Source organism: Xenopus laevis, chromosome 8S (genome assembly GCF_017654675.1).
Source record: "Xenopus laevis strain J_2021 chromosome 8S, Xenopus_laevis_v10.1, whole genome shotgun sequence".
Lineage (NCBI taxonomy): Eukaryota > Metazoa > Chordata > Amphibia > Anura > Pipidae > Xenopus > Xenopus laevis.
In genome coordinates this window covers 35,263,789-35,280,459 of record NC_054386.1, presented here as the reverse complement: position 1 = coordinate 35,280,459, position 16,671 = coordinate 35,263,789, and the positions used below count along the sequence as shown (strand labels likewise).

General features: G+C 40.1%; 1 protein-coding gene across 2 annotated transcripts in view; it reads left to right on the top strand.

Moving 5' to 3' along the window:
* The window catches only part of col27a1.S (collagen, type XXVII, alpha 1 S homeolog), a 162,274-nt gene that overhangs the window by 111,928 nt on the left and 33,675 nt on the right, over positions 1-16,671 (top strand). For both annotated transcript variants that reach the window (XM_018232747.2, XM_018232746.2), the window contains exons 29-37: positions 1,580-1,633; positions 4,508-4,552; positions 5,314-5,358; positions 5,439-5,492; positions 5,828-5,881; positions 7,566-7,619; positions 12,028-12,081; positions 12,555-12,608; positions 13,372-13,479. In XM_018232747.2, the coding sequence (XP_018088236.1) occupies positions 1,580-1,633; positions 4,508-4,552; positions 5,314-5,358; positions 5,439-5,492; positions 5,828-5,881; positions 7,566-7,619; positions 12,028-12,081; positions 12,555-12,608; positions 13,372-13,479 (522 nt within the window). The remainder of the gene's footprint in view (positions 1-1,579; positions 1,634-4,507; positions 4,553-5,313; positions 5,359-5,438; positions 5,493-5,827; positions 5,882-7,565; positions 7,620-12,027; positions 12,082-12,554; positions 12,609-13,371; positions 13,480-16,671) is intronic.

The following is a 16,671-nucleotide window of genomic DNA, read 5'->3' as shown; positions in this document are numbered from 1 at the left end:
AAAGAAAATCAAATAATAAAGCAGGAATGACTAATAATGCAATTATTGTATTTCTAAAAGCTTATTGGTACTTTGCTAGCGAGTCTGGCACAGCAGCACCAACAGCTTAAGTCAAAGGAATTTCTATAGAACATATTCTGCTGAAGCCAAGCCACTATTTATGTATGAGTGAAATTGAATGTAAAAGTGCACAGTATTTAAAGGTGTAATTTAAAGGTGTAATGGGTTCCTCCTGTGTAAGCCCTGGGGAAAAGCATAGACAAGCCAGCCACTGTACACTATGAACTTGTATGATCTGTGTTATAGTGGAAATCAATAAACTGTATATCACACTCATGATTTCAGATGCTGGGCACTGACTGGTCAATTCATGTTGACTTTCTAGAGCTCCAAGCTAACAGTGTAGACTTAAAGGGCCAGCAACCCTAACACAAAACATATTGAAAGGCCAGCAATTGTAAAATCTATGGTGTTATTATAAAAGTACCAGTCCCTGGCATTTAAAGGGTTAAATATGACATAGTGATATTGCGTGCTGGTACAAATAGTCTGTATGCATCTGAACCTCTAATAAAGCTAATATAAATATAAATCAGCCTAGTATATAGCGTTGGGACTGCCATTTAACCTGAAATAGGGCTGGAGGTAGTGATGAGAAAATTGACCCAAAGTCAGCTACTTGCTAGGTAGATCAAGAGAGAATCTGGAACCATAGGATCTATTGGGGAAATGGTATTTTAATGCTGTAAGGTTTATAGCAGGTGACATTTCCCTCCTGGTATCCTGCAGTAAAAATACTTAAGGCAAGAAAATAATTCCATTAATCTGATTAGTCTGACTGATGATAATGAATTGCACCCCTGCCTTCATTGTCTCTGGCACATTAAAATAAATAGTAACACCCCCCCCCCTTCTGCATACCCCTCCATTCACTGCCTGTGAGAGCACCCTGCAGGGACACATGTAGTTGGTCATAAGTGACGGGCATTTGTGCTGCCTTCTATTCATTCTATGCATTTTCTGTATGAAACTGCCTAGAGGCCAGGTAATGGTTGACACCTTGCAGAAAGGCATCTCTGCCAGTGAAAGGGTTAAGCTTTTCCAGCAGCAGCAGATTTCTGTTTAAGTTTCCCTTAAGCCTGTGCAACATTCCCCTGTCCTCTATTCATGGATGAAGTGAACCCTTCTCTCTGCACCCTAAAGTTCTCCCCTTGGCTCAGGTAACTAATCCCTCTCCAGAAGCAAAGGCTGCTCCAATGTGAGCGAGGCAAAGGCACGGAGCAGAGAGCAATCACAGGCTCCATTGTGAGTGAGTGGGAAGCTTGTGAGCAGGGGCCGTCCCGAGGATGCAAGTTAAAGGACGCAGCTGTTTGTTTTCTTGAAAGCGTTTTCTCCCCTCTACGAACATGAAGAGGGTGGTGTGTATGTGTGTGGGGGTTTCAGCAACAGGACTTAAAAGTGGGAGGATAGCAGGACAAGGGGGCTTTTGACTTGGGCCATCTAGAAGGCTGCTTTGAGCAGCACAAGGGTGACACCTGCTGTTCAGTTTTCATTCTATCTTCTCTCTCGTGTTTTTCAGGGTGCTAGAGGCCCTGATGGACCAGCGGGAGAACCTGGACTTCCAGGTACTAAGGTAAGTGCCCAGACAGGTGGCAGCTTTGTATATCTTAGGAGCTTTTAATGCAATGTATTTAGGGTGCAAACCCTCTTGTGCTTGGGTATTACCATTTCTGGCTGTTTAACCCTTTTGCCAATCTTTGGTCTGTTTTGAATTCTTGCTGCTGTGTGACAGAGATGTGCATCCAGCCCTAATGTAATGATTGCCCCAGAGTTAGTATTTAGTCCTACATTCCCTCTGACACAAGGAGCTTTTCATATGGCTGTAGCCTCCTGCCAGGAGAAAGCAGGAGTATTTATTTCAGTGCCTTTTATAAATATAATAATAACACAAATATTTTTATACACTACCATTTGTGTGAGTGAGCGAGGCACTTAGTAACACACAGCAATGTATATTCTTCTGGCAGCAAAGCCCTGCCTGCTTCTGCACTGAGCACAGATGGATATAAAAGGGGTTGTGTTGGGCTATAGCTTCATTGAATTTCTGCTCTCAGCAGCTTTACCAAACACACACTCTTTGATGGAATATTTTATATACAGTGCCTGGCATAAGTGTTCTGATCCTTGGTTTATTCCTCTAATTTACTAAATAGTGTAATGATAAAAAGCAGCCCCAGGGCATTATGCTACGACCAACATCTTTCTTACACTTGGTCTCATTTTCCAGCATCATAACAAGGTCACTCCCATGCTCCATACACAGTTTCCTTTACACAGTTATACAGTGGAGACAGTATGAGGCAGTGGGGCAGCATTTCATGAGCAGGGTCTGGGCATCTTGTAGAACAGAAAGAAGAATACAGTGCAAGGGAACCTGCATCAGGCAGCGGAACCTTGAGAGAAAGTTGAAATCTCGACAGCACAATGATCCCAAAGACATGGCAAAATAACACTGCAAGTAAATGTCCTGCAATGAGCCAATCACAGCCCTGCTCTCAATGCCACTAAGAATCTGGGGAACACTATTTGGCAAGTGAGGTGTCATTTGACCAACTGAAACAAGAGGCTTCATGCCTCCCAACCGATTATAGGTACTTTCTCTCCAAGAACATAAAACAATGAAACATTAAAACAAATACATTTGCTAGAATGGCTAGTACAAGGTAATATTACTGATACTGGGGATAGTTTATAAACGAAAGCTGCTGCGCTGTGCTACACAATCAAGCTCACAGTCTGCAAAAATATTAGTGCACAAAATTCCCTTAGTGAGTTAGTGCGTCGTGTTTGTTGCTGCAACTGACTTGCACCAAGTGATGCAGCACCAGAAGGGACTCCAAACTAACACTAGGGTAAATGAAGCTTACCAAAATGGACAGTGTATTTGTATTTGTGCAATGTGAACAATTTCTGGGGGAAATGTTAATTATGGGTAAAATATGCCAGGCAGTCTCCAAAATTAGCACTGTGTTCCCAGATGAGGGTTTTTATCCTTGTGCCTATGCAAACCCTTAAAGGGTTGTTCACATTCAAGTAAAATTGTTTTATGTTATAGAATGTCATTTAGTATGTTGTTTATTTTCATAATTTGTATTTCTATTTAGCCAATCACCTGTTCATCTTCCAGTTTCTCATTCATACCACTTCCTGGTTGCTAGGGTAATTTGGACCATAGCAACCAAATAGCTGCTGAATAAAGAACGTTTTAGTTAATAAACCACAAATAATATAAAATCAATCAATAAACCCAAAAGCATAGTCTCAACTATCACTCATTTATTTTAAGATGAACAACCCATTTAAAAAGCCTGCCATCATGAATCATCTAATCTCACTATACAAGCAACCAATCAGATAGAGCCAGCTCATTATTCTTAATGTCCCTCAGCCTCACAATGAGGAGCTACAAGCCAGAGCTCAATATACAGATGACCTGGGATTGAGACCTTACCAGAGTCTCCCTTTTTCATAGAAATTGTATGACTAGGTAGAATGTATGACAGGGATTGTGTTTGGTTAGATATTAGCAAATTCCCTAAGCCACCCATGATCTCCTTTATCTTTACGGACACAATTTTAATGGGATCTGGGCTGTGGACGTCACAATGTAATCTAGCATCCTTCTAATAGAGAGTGAACAAGTTTCTATGGCCCCTGATCTATAAAATCCATTTCACCCATTGCTTAGACGGATGCATCTCCCCTTAACATATGGTGTAAATATTATTGTCCAACATATTCTACCCTTTTAAGATTCCCTTAAATTTATCCAATGTAATGCAGTTTCGGTTTAGCCCAGACTGCGGCAATGAGTTGCAGAATACTATACAGTTCAAACACCGTAAACCACTGGCTGCATTTCCCATAGTCCATGAATGAATGGGACATTGTAAAGTTGTAAAGGGACTTTTGCCCCCAGATTTCAGAACGAGAGGCACTGGCCACTAAAATTTCTCTTTTTAAAACCATCTGAGTGAATGAGGCACCTGTTAAATAATGGATTGGCTGCAAGTTGGAATGGCTTTTTCAAGTATATACTTAGCATTCTTTAGCATCTGTAATAGTATATGTAGCATTCCAAGCTGAGTGGGAGGTAGCAGATCTACACTATCCATAACAAGTAGAACCTGCATTAGGGAGGTGTGTGTGTGTTTGTGAATGGAGGATAAGAATTTCCCAGCATTCCATTCCCACAGAGGTGCTGTTCTTTGTCATGGTAGACTGGATACGTTATGAAGTTATTGCACTCATGCCAAATCAGAGAGCCCTCCACCACATACTGACTGCAGCTCACACATATAGTATATTGCCATATATATATATATATATATATATATATATATATATATAGCCATTTGCAGTAGTACTTGAATGAAACTATAACATATGCTGTCTTACATGCTGCTTTGCATTTGATCCGTTGCATATTCTGATCTTATCATTACAGGGTCCTACTGGCATACAGGGCAAGCAAGGTCTGATTGGCCAGCAGGTAGGAGAACTAAAAGGCCTTTATTGTCACTCTTATAGTTCATCCATGTGCATTTGGAGATTTGGTTCTGGTTCAGGGTATAATGTTCTGTTCTGATCTGTTCCTGTCAAAAAAGTGAATGACACCAATGTTTTCCCCCTTAAAGGAGAAGGAAAGCTTAACTAAATAAGTAACTAGAAATGGTGTACATTATGTTTTGGGCTTCTGTACCAGCCCAAGGCAACCACAGCCCTTTAGCTGGGAAGATCCGTGTCTCCAAAGATGCCCCAGTAGCTCCCTATCTTCTTTTCTGCTGATTCACTGCACATGCTCTGTGCTGCTGTCACTTACTGAGCTTAGGGACCCACTCACAATATACAGTACACATAAAATGTAAATGTCACAATATAAGACTGATTAGTAATTAATACAGATAATTACTACTTCAGCACAGAAACCAGTGCAATTAGCATCAGAATTTAATAATCAGCTCTGTAGCATCACCTTATATTACAGGCCAACCAAATTTTCTCCGAGATAATTTGTGATGACCCCTAAGCTTAACTTCTCAACAGCTGCTCAGAGCCCACTGAGCATGTGAGTGTTGTAGACACTTTTCCAAGATGTTGACCACCTGTGACAAGTTTGAAGTCCTGGATCATTGCTGCTATTGAGAGGCTGAAATCTTTTAGACTGGTGCAATAAGTTCAGTATAAAAACTATAGCATTGTAGCCACATTCATGTTTAGGGTTTAGTTCTCCTCTCTTTTTTTTTTATGCAGGGCAAACTAGGAGAAAGAGGATTAACAGGACCACATGGTTTTCCAGTAAGTCCATGCAGATAATGATATAATTTTAGAGACATCATAAATCATGAATATCATCTTAAAAAGTGTTAATTTTCCAGGGAATACCAGGATCCTCTGGCCCACCCGGGGAGAAAGGAATTCCAGGAAATCCAGCAAGTATCATCCAACTTTAATGTTATCCCTAGCACTAAATACTCCTCTTTATTTTATCTACCTAATACCCTTTTTTGTCATGTACTGATCCGTATCAGGCCCTTACTCCAGTATATCCAAATGCCACTGGGTGGCTTGTTAATGTCCCAGCAACATTATTAGCTGCTGAGTGAGCTTATTCTGCCTGGAAGCTCTCTCTTACAAGTGCTGCCATCTAGAAATACCATCCTAGCAATGGAAGAATGAAATCATAGAAACTCTAACACATTGCCCCAATTTTTGCAGCATTGATATATATATATATATTTATTTTAAAAATTAATTTTGTTTCTAGGGCCCCGTTGGACCACAAGGCCCCGTAGGTGCTTTGGGAGAAATTGGACACAAGGTAGAGTATAAATAGTTGACAAACTTTCAGGACAAGGAATAATTGCTCCTTGGTTGCCCTAGTGCCACATAACCAATTCACAGCCACCCAGCAACCCAAAATGATGCCTCCATTCTCTCTTCAGACACACACTGTTTGACCTAATCAAAGCCTCTGCGCTCTGTTGCTTATTTAAAACAGCTGAACTTTAGAAGGGAAATGTTAAAACCATTAAAAAGTAATTTCTGTATCCTTATTTTGATACAAGGCATTGCAAGTAATCGAGTGAGAGAATATCTTGGCTTGGACTCTGGCTGAAGTGCACATTTCTTTTTAACTTTTTCTTTAGCACTAGAATACCCAACATTTATAAATAAGGTAATGCTTGGGTACCATTGTTAGGCTAAAGCATACTACAACCTGTCACCCATGAATTAGCCTCCAGGTCCCAAAAATCAAGGCCACCCATATCCAGAATGAAGGACCAGTTAGGAGATACAACCCAAATAGCAAGTTCAATGTTCGGGGAAATGCATGAATTGAAAGGACCCTAAACCAAATGTTGCAGCATAAAAGATCATAGCTAAGCTCTGGGCATCATGGCACAACTGTTGCAGTGTTCCGTGATGAGAGTCTAGGCTGACACCTATATAGTTGCTGCCATGTCAATAAAATACATATGTAAGGTGTTTTTATAAAATAGGCTCTGTGGCTACATGTGAAGTTCAAATTGACTTCCAGCTGCTATCCAACGTTCAATCTCCTCTCCATAAGAGCCCAGGGAGTACTGATGTGGAGGAAGGAGAAGTTGAAATATAGAATACAGAATAATATACCTTTTTTGCACTTGGGGTGACTTGACAAATGAAATCAATCTCCTCCCACAGTGTCCCTGCTGATACTTAGAAAGAGTCTGTTTAAAGCACAGACCTCCAGAAAAGATCTGTCTATAAGCACAGACCGTATAAGCACTGCCAAACCTCAGAGATACAGATTAATCAACACGCATGATTCATTCTGGTATGTAAGCTGTAACAAACCCATCTCATTAACATTCAGCCACGTTCATGATTACATCCTGCTGTATTGTAGGCTCAGCCACGTATCCTTTGAGCACAAAACTCTAAACACAAGTACAGAGAGATGCTCTACAGAGTAGTTGCCTGAAGCATCACTTCGTAGCAGTGCTGGCAGATAGGAAGGCAAAAATAAATACATGTTGCCACTTTCAAACTGTATACACTGTACTAGCAGCCTTGTAAACATCCTTCAAAAAGAGCTAAAGCCCAGATCAAAAGTGGCTATACTTTTTTAGTAGCACAGTATGACATAGGGCTGCTTGTGCTACTTAACACTGCCAGCACCCTAATGCTTAACATTGACTAAAAGAAGTATGTAAGGTTCCAACACAGGAGGAGATATTGTCTTGAACTCCTTTAAACGCATCCCACTCACGATGCAAGCTAATATACTGATAATTGTAGAGGTAAAGAAGGAACAGGCAGGCTAGCTGCTCACACACTTGATAAAGAACATTGCGCTTGAAATATGTTGTGCCAATAAAAAACACTAAGCACCTAGCCTGCCTGTTCCTGCCTCTTTACCTCTACAATTATCAGTATATTAACTAAAAGAAGGCTTTGGTTCCCCTTTAAGGACTAGAATTAAACATCTTTTTAAGTTTGTGACACCTGTTATATTCCAGGGACCTCAAGGAGCAAAGGGGGAGCCAGGACCTCAAGGTGAACCTGGACTAAAGGTGAGAGCTTCCCAAATAAAAACCATGCAATGCTTTTTATAACTTGTGGTTATACATTTAAGTATATGCAAATTGTTAAAGTTGTAAATGTAGTTTTAACTGTGCTATCCCTTTAAATGCAGGAGTGATAAAAAGACTGGTTTGTCAGGGTTGGCAGTCAGCCTTTAAGATAAAAATGTAAATATGCATTCAGTATATCTCGGTTTAATCAATAATGGCTCATGGATGTTTTAGATGCCCCTTTGCCCGGGCAGAAAACACTGCTATTTCTGAGCATTTGTCTGAAATTTTACCCCATAAATCCTTTAGACTGTGAGCCAAGCACCCTGCATGCCAGAGGCCTCAGAAAGTAAGTTTAAAGACCAGAGTGATCTACTGTAACAATATAAATGTGTCGTGCCACACAGAGTTGCCATTTCATACAAATAAAATACAAGCTTTGACAGGCTGATAATGATAGCACAGTGATGCAATAATATGTCCTAAACTTAGTGATCTCAATAACCGTTAGCTAATGGGCAAGCTATTATTCAGTAAAATAGGGAAGCAGAGACTGTGTGAGCACATGATTCATAGAAACATAGATCCTCTTCACTGAACCATGTCAGAATATTAAAAGACTTTCCTAATTCCTGTCAGTCTTTCTGTCCATATCACTCAGTGACTTTATGTAGGCCCTGGGTTTTTTGTTTCTTCTGTCATTAAAGTTCTATTCCTTTGTTTACTCCAAGCACAAATGGTCAGTCAGTAAATACTAAGTCTCCCAAACTGCTCAACCAAAACTCTAGGTATGTACAATGGTCTTTTGTAATGGGAAGAACAAAAGGTCTATCAGGGGTCCCTCTGGTACATAATCTGCTTTTTATTTTAACTGGACCTGCTCAGTCATTCGTTTGGGTAAGGTATTATGGACACAAGTAATACCTATTCCTGTTTATGAACTAAACTGTTGTACAGACTGCAAGGGTCTACCAGTGATCTGGTCATTCTAGTTGGATCTCTGCATTTATTGGTCAGTTTGACCCAAGATGCTAGCAGCTGAATTAGCCACAGATCATTAGACAATCCAGTCAAAGGGCTGGTTTGGTCAGGAAAGAATATGAGAAATAGCCACAAATGAGCCCCAACCTCCTGCAATTGGTTACTGTGATATGGGTATCTCTGTTATCCATTGATTTATTTGGCATGGGGGGAGGTCTATAAATGTGAACTGAAAATAGTGCCCACATATGATGTAGACTGGTGAATGTCTTTTTCACCAATGGTCCATAAAGCAGCATCTGTGAGTGGGAATAGATCTCCAAGAAAAATAAGGCCAAAATAAGAGAGCGAAACAGTAGTGGCGTAACCGGGTAGGGTACTTACAAGTTTCTGGTACTTGCCCAAACACCATTTTGATTAAATGTCATCCTGTTTATTTTGGAAGGCACTTAAGTCCCTCAAACCGCTTTCCCCTAAGAATGCTTTTGACTCAGATACGTTGTACTGTTTCTTTTCTTTTCCATATCATTGTTTTTGGCAAAATACCCCTCCTCCTATCATAGGAGCTACTGTTCCCCTTTTGTGAAAGAGATGAAATTCTAGCTTCCCCCCTCCTGGGCCTTGTTCCTTCAACAAAACACCATTGATGTGTGCAACCTTGCCATTCGGAAACAGAATGCTCACGGTAGCTTATTGCTGTGCGCGCTTGCCAGCATGAGGCTCTAATCTCTGCTGGAGAGAGGAGATCTACGCACAAGCTCCCTCCATTTCTGTGTGCTTAGGATTTACATGTACTTCATAGCAGGGCTCAAGAGGTTGCTGGGTTAAACACAGCTGCCTGGCCCAGACTTGTTTTCACTATTTAACAGCAGCTTTTTGTTCTTTTCATTCGTGGTTTTGGCTTTTTATCTGTATAGAGAGGCTGAAAGACCTGCAGATAATCTGAAAAAATAAGAAATACCTCAGGTTCCATAGTAAGGAGTTACTATAGTACAACAGCATGTATGTAACCTGACACTATACTCTATGTGTCTTGGGATGGAATTCTCTAGTCATTATTGTGTACGGCACAATCCTGGACCCAAAAAGTAGTAGAGCTGGAGTCAGATTGTAAAAGGTTAAAAGCTTACATTTTATTCACCATAATTAAGAACCAAGGCCTTATGCGTTTCGTGTCTACCAAGAACACAAGTAGGTGGAGCTCCACCTACTTGTCTCCCATTGGCTTCTTCTCTTTTAAATACTTTGTATGTAGTATTCAATGTTTAGTCTATGACTAAGTGTCCTTGGTACATACGAAATGCGCCAGGCCTTGGTTCTTATTTGTGGAGCCTTTTACAATCTTACTTTGGCTCTACGTCTTTGTGGGTCCAGGCTTGTGCCGGCCTCTTTTGATGTCTCCCGGTGTTTGCTCCCTTTGCTGAAGGTCTGGGGTGTGTGCAAATGGGCCCACCATATATAGTAGTAAGATAATCTAATGCACTTAATACACTGCATACACTGGTTCCACGTTTGTATATTTCATTATTGTGTAACCTAAGAATACATAATGTCTGTTTCACGTGAAACTCTTTGCAGACAGCTGCAGTGAAATATATATGTATGTTTTTGACCAACACAGCAAGTTTGTTGTTGTGTCACAAACAAGGAAAGCAATTTTTATGATTGCATCCTTGAGAATGTCATTAGAAAGCTGGGAGAGGGGGCCTGGGGCTTGTTAGGCTGATATGCAAAACACTGTTAGAGTAGTGCTTCCATATGTCCTGGTGATGTGCCAAAGCCTGCAACTGAGACGGCTTAACCTCCCATAACTGATATTGTAACGGGAGCAGTGGGATATACAATAAGGTAAAAGAGGTCTCTCCAGACAAAGATACCTGATATGAGTGCGGCTCTGTGTTTGGGGCCATGTTTCATTCAGATTTTTTTCCTTTAAATTCTTCTTGAGCTCTCCATGTCCAACACAGGTTCTTCCTTCATTAGCACTGGAACCTCTGTTGTTATAAGCTTGGCCTAATGATGCATATGCCAGCAAGTGGCTAAACTGACTGATATGGCTTGCATCATTGCCTGCAATTTGCTTCAAGTGCAAGTAGCCAATGTGTTAATCTTTATCATGCGATGTAGCGAGCCATGACCATTAATTAAATTCATCCATGCATTAAAGAGACATTCAGACTTTAGCGCCTGTAGCTAAATAATAAAACGTTGTTTCTCTCATTGGTACAAAGTGTCCTTGCATTCAGGAGGGCTTTGGTTGTTTTTGTATGTGGGCCAAAGGCAATGAGAGGGTTTTGGTTGCTTTAGAGAAGTGTGAAATTATTTAGTAGCTGCCAAATAATCTTTATTAACCCAGTAAGTGCACGTGTGTAATGTTAGTGCAATTCAGCATCTTTAATAAGGTACATCACTCCGAAATACATACTTTCAGTTTAATGAAATACAATACAAACATATTATTTTATAATTATGAAAACTCTAGCCCCATACCTCCAAGTGCGCCAATAATAAATATGTATAGTTTTATGGAAATCTCTGAAACCCACAGGAGTACAAATAGTACTGCACCAGATATAAGCATTTTAGCCTGCAAAGCCGACACACATGGTCAGTTTCATGCCTGATACAAGCTATAGATTGCACAAAGTGCACATCCCAATGAATTCTAAACACTGAAATTATCATTTTATATTTCATGGAAGATACTTCGGCCCCAAGTATCAAAGGACACTGAGCTCCTTGTTCCTTGATACCCTGGAGAATCCCAGATGTGTAAAGCTTTGTAGGGAAAACTAACAAACATGGGCTATATACTAAATCCTCTAAATATAGTAGTGAATTTTACAATTCTTCCTACATTCACAACAGGCATTTATATGTGTTGCAATAAGCCTTGTAACAACCAATCAGATCATTGCTTTTGTTTTCTAACTTATTGGTGACTATTCAAATCTCACAAATTGTTGATTGGTTGCTATGGGCAACATCACTGGTGATGTTTGTCTCCAATGTTAATAAATACGCCCCTTAACATGCATTTTCCATGTGTAGTTATGTCTAATATATCTGCATTCGCACAGTAAGAATGGCAAAAGGTGCAAGTTGGTTATTATGTCTCATAATTTGGTCTCAAAAATGTATGGGGTTTTGGTATCACTACTACATCCAAGGTGCAGTGGGAAAATAATGTTGAGTGATGTCACTTTGCTGCTCTAAATAGTTGCTTAGTGCTCTACATTTGCCGTAAGAGCTGACAATCAGCCAGTGCTATAGAATATACACTAAGTAAACTCAATTTTTTTTGTTTGCAACAATGCAAATTCTACATTAGTTAGCTCATGGGGTTAAATTAAATATTTTTGCATCTTCTTGAATTGTGCCATTCACGTGAAATGGTTCTTAATCATTCTCTCTCTCTCCCTCTTAGGGAGACCTTGGTCCAATAGGCATTCCGGGAGAACAAGGTCTGATTGGTCAAAGGGTAAGTGTATTCAAACACTTCAGAGCACCATGACAGCCATACTTTGCATACATGTATAGTTACAGAACTCTATAGTGATTCTGATAATCTAGGTATAGATATCTAGTGTCCGCTAGCCCTAAGTGGCCTCAGGTTATTTGATGACACTGTTCTCTTCCAAATAGCAATTTAACAAAAAAAACGTGTTACACTAAACTCGCTACCTTTTGAATTCAGATAAATCACAAATCTTCCTCAAATTATTTTGACAAATACTGAACTATAATTAAATCCTAAACATTGGCACATTAAATCATCCAAGGCTTAATTTGAGGCCAGTACTTGAAGGGCTTGTATACAGCAACTGGTGTACCTTGACCCTTATTTCTTTTATCTATGTCTTTATTAAAGAACCTTTTACACATCTTAAAGTATGTGATGACCACTCGCAACTATAAAAACTCATGCTGTGGTTTATTTATCTCCTCATACAGGGCGAGACCGGAATGGAGGGGGAAAGTGGCTTACTCGGCCCTGATGGCATGAAGGTAAGGGTGGGATGAGTTCACGATCTATTGAATCAGTGCTTCCCTTTCACATGAGGTGGGCCTTTTAGCTGTCATACTACCTGTTTGGTCTGGATTATAACCAAGATACTGCTATAAACAACAGTCTGTGAAGGCAATAGGCAGGCAGGGATACTCAAAATACCTTGGAGTGCCACATCTGCCCAGCTGTCAGCCAGCTGAACCACTGTTGAACTAAAGATCCAAGGGCTCATTGTAGGACCTTATCTCCAGGGCCCCACCACCACTGACCACCTCTCCCTGCTGGCAACCACCCCTTGCCCACCACTGCAGACAGATATAAATACAGTATTAGTCACTGGGTCCCATAGCAAAATCATTTTGGTACCACTTAAACCAGGTTCAGGGAGGGAGGTGAGGAGATTGAGTCCATAGAGCGGGTCTGGGCCAGCATACTGACACCAAAAATTTTTTTTTTACATCTACCATAAAATTGGCTTTGCATGCTTCTTATAATTTTGCCATAAAGTATTTGCCCAATGCTTTTACATTACCTATCTGACTCCATGTGACCGCCTATGAGGGGGCTGCCATATTTGTGCAGCAGAATTAGGTTGGCAAAATAGTCAGGTTTATTAACTGTAACAATTACTTACAAAAACAAACCTCTCAGCAAAAAACAACCAGAATGACCTATAGGCAACTTTTAATGTACATTCATATTTTAAAAACTAATTTTTTAGTGTCAGTATCACTTTAAAATGTGTAATTCATCTATTTATAGGGAGAAAAGGGACAACCCGGACCTGATGGGGAAAATGGAGAAAAAGGAGTGGAAGGGGCAAAAGGAAAAGATGGACCCCCTGGTCTTCCTGGACTCCCAGGTGTCAGAGTGAGTTGTGAATCATTGGCACTGCATGTATCATGGGTCCCTGCATAATTCAGTTTGCTGCTAGCAACCATATTGTATTCTACAGAGCAAATTGCAGTTCAGTCCATAATGGGCAAAATTCTCTGTCTCTGGCTGCTATTTAATGCTGTAGTAAAGTACCTCTGCTTTCATGCCCTCTAGAAAGGTATACTCTAGTACAGGTATGGGATGCCTCATCTGAAACCTTTGAAACAAGGGTTTTGCAGATAAGCGTTTTTCCTCTAATTTGTCTCACCATACATTAAGGGGCCGATTCACTAACTTCGAGTGAAGGATTCGAAGTAAAAAAACTTTGAATTTCGAAGTGTTTTTTTGGCTACTTCGACTATCGAATGGGCTACTTCGACCTTCGACTACGACTTTGACTTCGAATCGAAGGATTCGAACTAAAAATCGTTCGACTATTCGACTATTCGATAGTCGAAGTACTGTCTCTTTAAGAATAAACTTAGACCCCCTAGTTCGCCATCTAAAAGCTACCGAAGTCAATGTTAGCCTAGGCTTTCCTAAATTTTTTTGGTCGAAGGATAATCCTTCGATCGATGGATTAAAATCCTTCGATTCGAAGGATTTAAACGTTCGATCGAAGGATTATTCCTTCGATCGTTCGATCAAACTATTTGCGCTAAGGATTTTAATTCCCAGACGAATATCGAGGGTTAATTAACCCTCGATATTCGACCCTTGGTGAATCGGCCCCGTAGTCTACAAAAAAAAGGAAAAACATTTAATTAACCCAACATGTTTGTTTTTGCCACCAATACAGATTTTTGCATCTTAGTTATTGTCCAGTAGAAGGGGCCATTTATTATTACAGAGAATGCATTATAAAAATGGGCTCAGTGGAAGATGGCCTACCCATAATTTGCAGGATTTGGGATAACGTGGTTTACAGATAAGCTATTTCATACTTCTACTGAGTTGGTTGTTCATTTCTATGAACAATTTATATACTTTCTGTACTATGGGGTGTTAGAGCCCAGAATGAGTGATGGGTTCTAACACCCAACTGAATATTTAAATGAATGTGCACTGCAAGATAGAGGGGACTCTCCTTTCCACACTGTAAAGAATTGTAACAGGACATGCTAATTGCATGATCCTGACTTTTTTGAGTCTGTTGTGCTAATAAAAAAAATACATCTTTCCCCTAAGAGCAGGAATATTTTTACTTATTTGACATATGATTTGAAACAAAATATATACTTAGAATTAAATGTACACACACACACAACAGAGCTGAGCACTTAAATATTTACTGCTAGTTTGGGGGACTATAAAAAGAAGATTAAATGATACCTATTAGGAAGGGCTTTATTTGCTGCTTAAGCATTTGGGGACACATTACAATCCACAGGCCATCATCCTCCATAAATTCTAACGTTTCAACTTTCCGATTGCTGGCAAGTAATGTCCGGGAGTGCAGCAGCTGTACTGATATTGCACAAGATCCAGGAGCAGCTGAGCAATCCCTCCCTTGCTTTCTTCTACCATCTGTATCTCTTAATGTCCCTGTCCTTCCCCCTTGTGCAGCCATCAGCATGCCTAGACTTTATAAACTCTCATATTAACCCCTTGTACATATTGCTTGTCTCCCCATCAGATGAGAAGCATGTTCCTACTAAAGCTTTGACCAATATAAGGATTGCCTCTGTTTCTATCCTCTAGAATGCTGAATAATGTGCATGGTGGGTAATACAGTCTCTGTGGAGTAGAATGGCAAATAAGAGTTAAGACTCTGAAGCATCGAATGACTGACACAACTTGAATTTCTGCTGTATAGTTCTGATGCTCACAGGGCAATCTATACACAGTAACATAGTGACAGATACTGCAAATTGCAATTTATTCCTTTACAGAAAGTGATGGAAAGGGAATATTACTCTGTTCCAAAAAAATAGCAGTGTCTGCATTCTTCTTTACAAACTCAAACATTCACTATATAAACTAAAGAATATTTAAAGCTGTTACATAGTAACATAGTATATTAGGTTGAAAAAATACACACGTCCATCAAGTTCAACCTTTTACTTTCCTTTGAATGAATGAACTAATATTGAGTTTTATACGCAGTGTTTCTGAGAACTGCTCCACATCTGTGTTGCATGGAGTCCACCAACTTCCACCAACCTGTTACATTCCACAATTATTCTGCATTTCAGGGTTTTGCCTCACAAATATTTTTGATGTCACCCCACTAGTTTTCTATTGGATTGGGCTGGCCACCCCATAACACCAATCTTGTTGGTGTGAAACCAAGATGTTGCTGGTTTACTGGTGTGTTTGGGGTCATTGTCTTATTGAAACCCCCATTTCAAGGGCATTTCCTCTTCGGTATAAAGCAACATGACTTCATCAAGTGTTTTGATGTATTGAAATGAATCCATAATCCCTGGTATGAGATAAATAGGCCCAACACCATAGTATGAGAAACATCCCCATATCAGGATGCTTTCCTGGCTTCACTCTGTACTGTGGCTTCTTGCCGATAGCTTGGCTTCACATAGGCATCTTCTAATTGTAACAGTATCACAGGTAACTTTAGATCTTCTTTGATCTTCCTGGAGCTAATCATTGGCTTAGCCTTTGCCATTTTGGCTATTCTTCTATCCATTCCAATGGTTGTTTTCTGTTTTCTTCCACGTCTTTCGGGTTATGGTTGCCACATTAAAGCATTTGAGATCATTTTAGCTGAGCAGCCTATCATTTTCTGCACTTCTCCAATCAACTGTGCTGTTCGAGACGACTCGCATTCCATTTGTGTACATCCGACAGTTCATATGTGTATGGTCCTTGCTGGCATCTCACTTCAAGCGGTGTAGTAAATTTAGATTGTCCTTGTTTCAGTATTCCTGGCTTCTTAATTCTGACTAAAGATCCAGGCTGAAAGTGTACTTCTCTTGCTCCACATTTTCTGTCAGTATAAGCCTTGCATTTGGCTTGTTGACGTTTCACAATGTCAGCAGTAGATGATTTTGTAGGCACAGTATTTTGTGGAAGTTTGATGTCTGCAACATGTAACTTAGTGCGCATCTGTCTGCCATGTAATAATTCAACTGGAGATGATTGAGTTGTTGCATGGCACGTTGCTCTGTAGTTATGTAGGAACTCTGCTGTAAATACTCTCCAAGATTTACCAGTAAGATTTGCTGT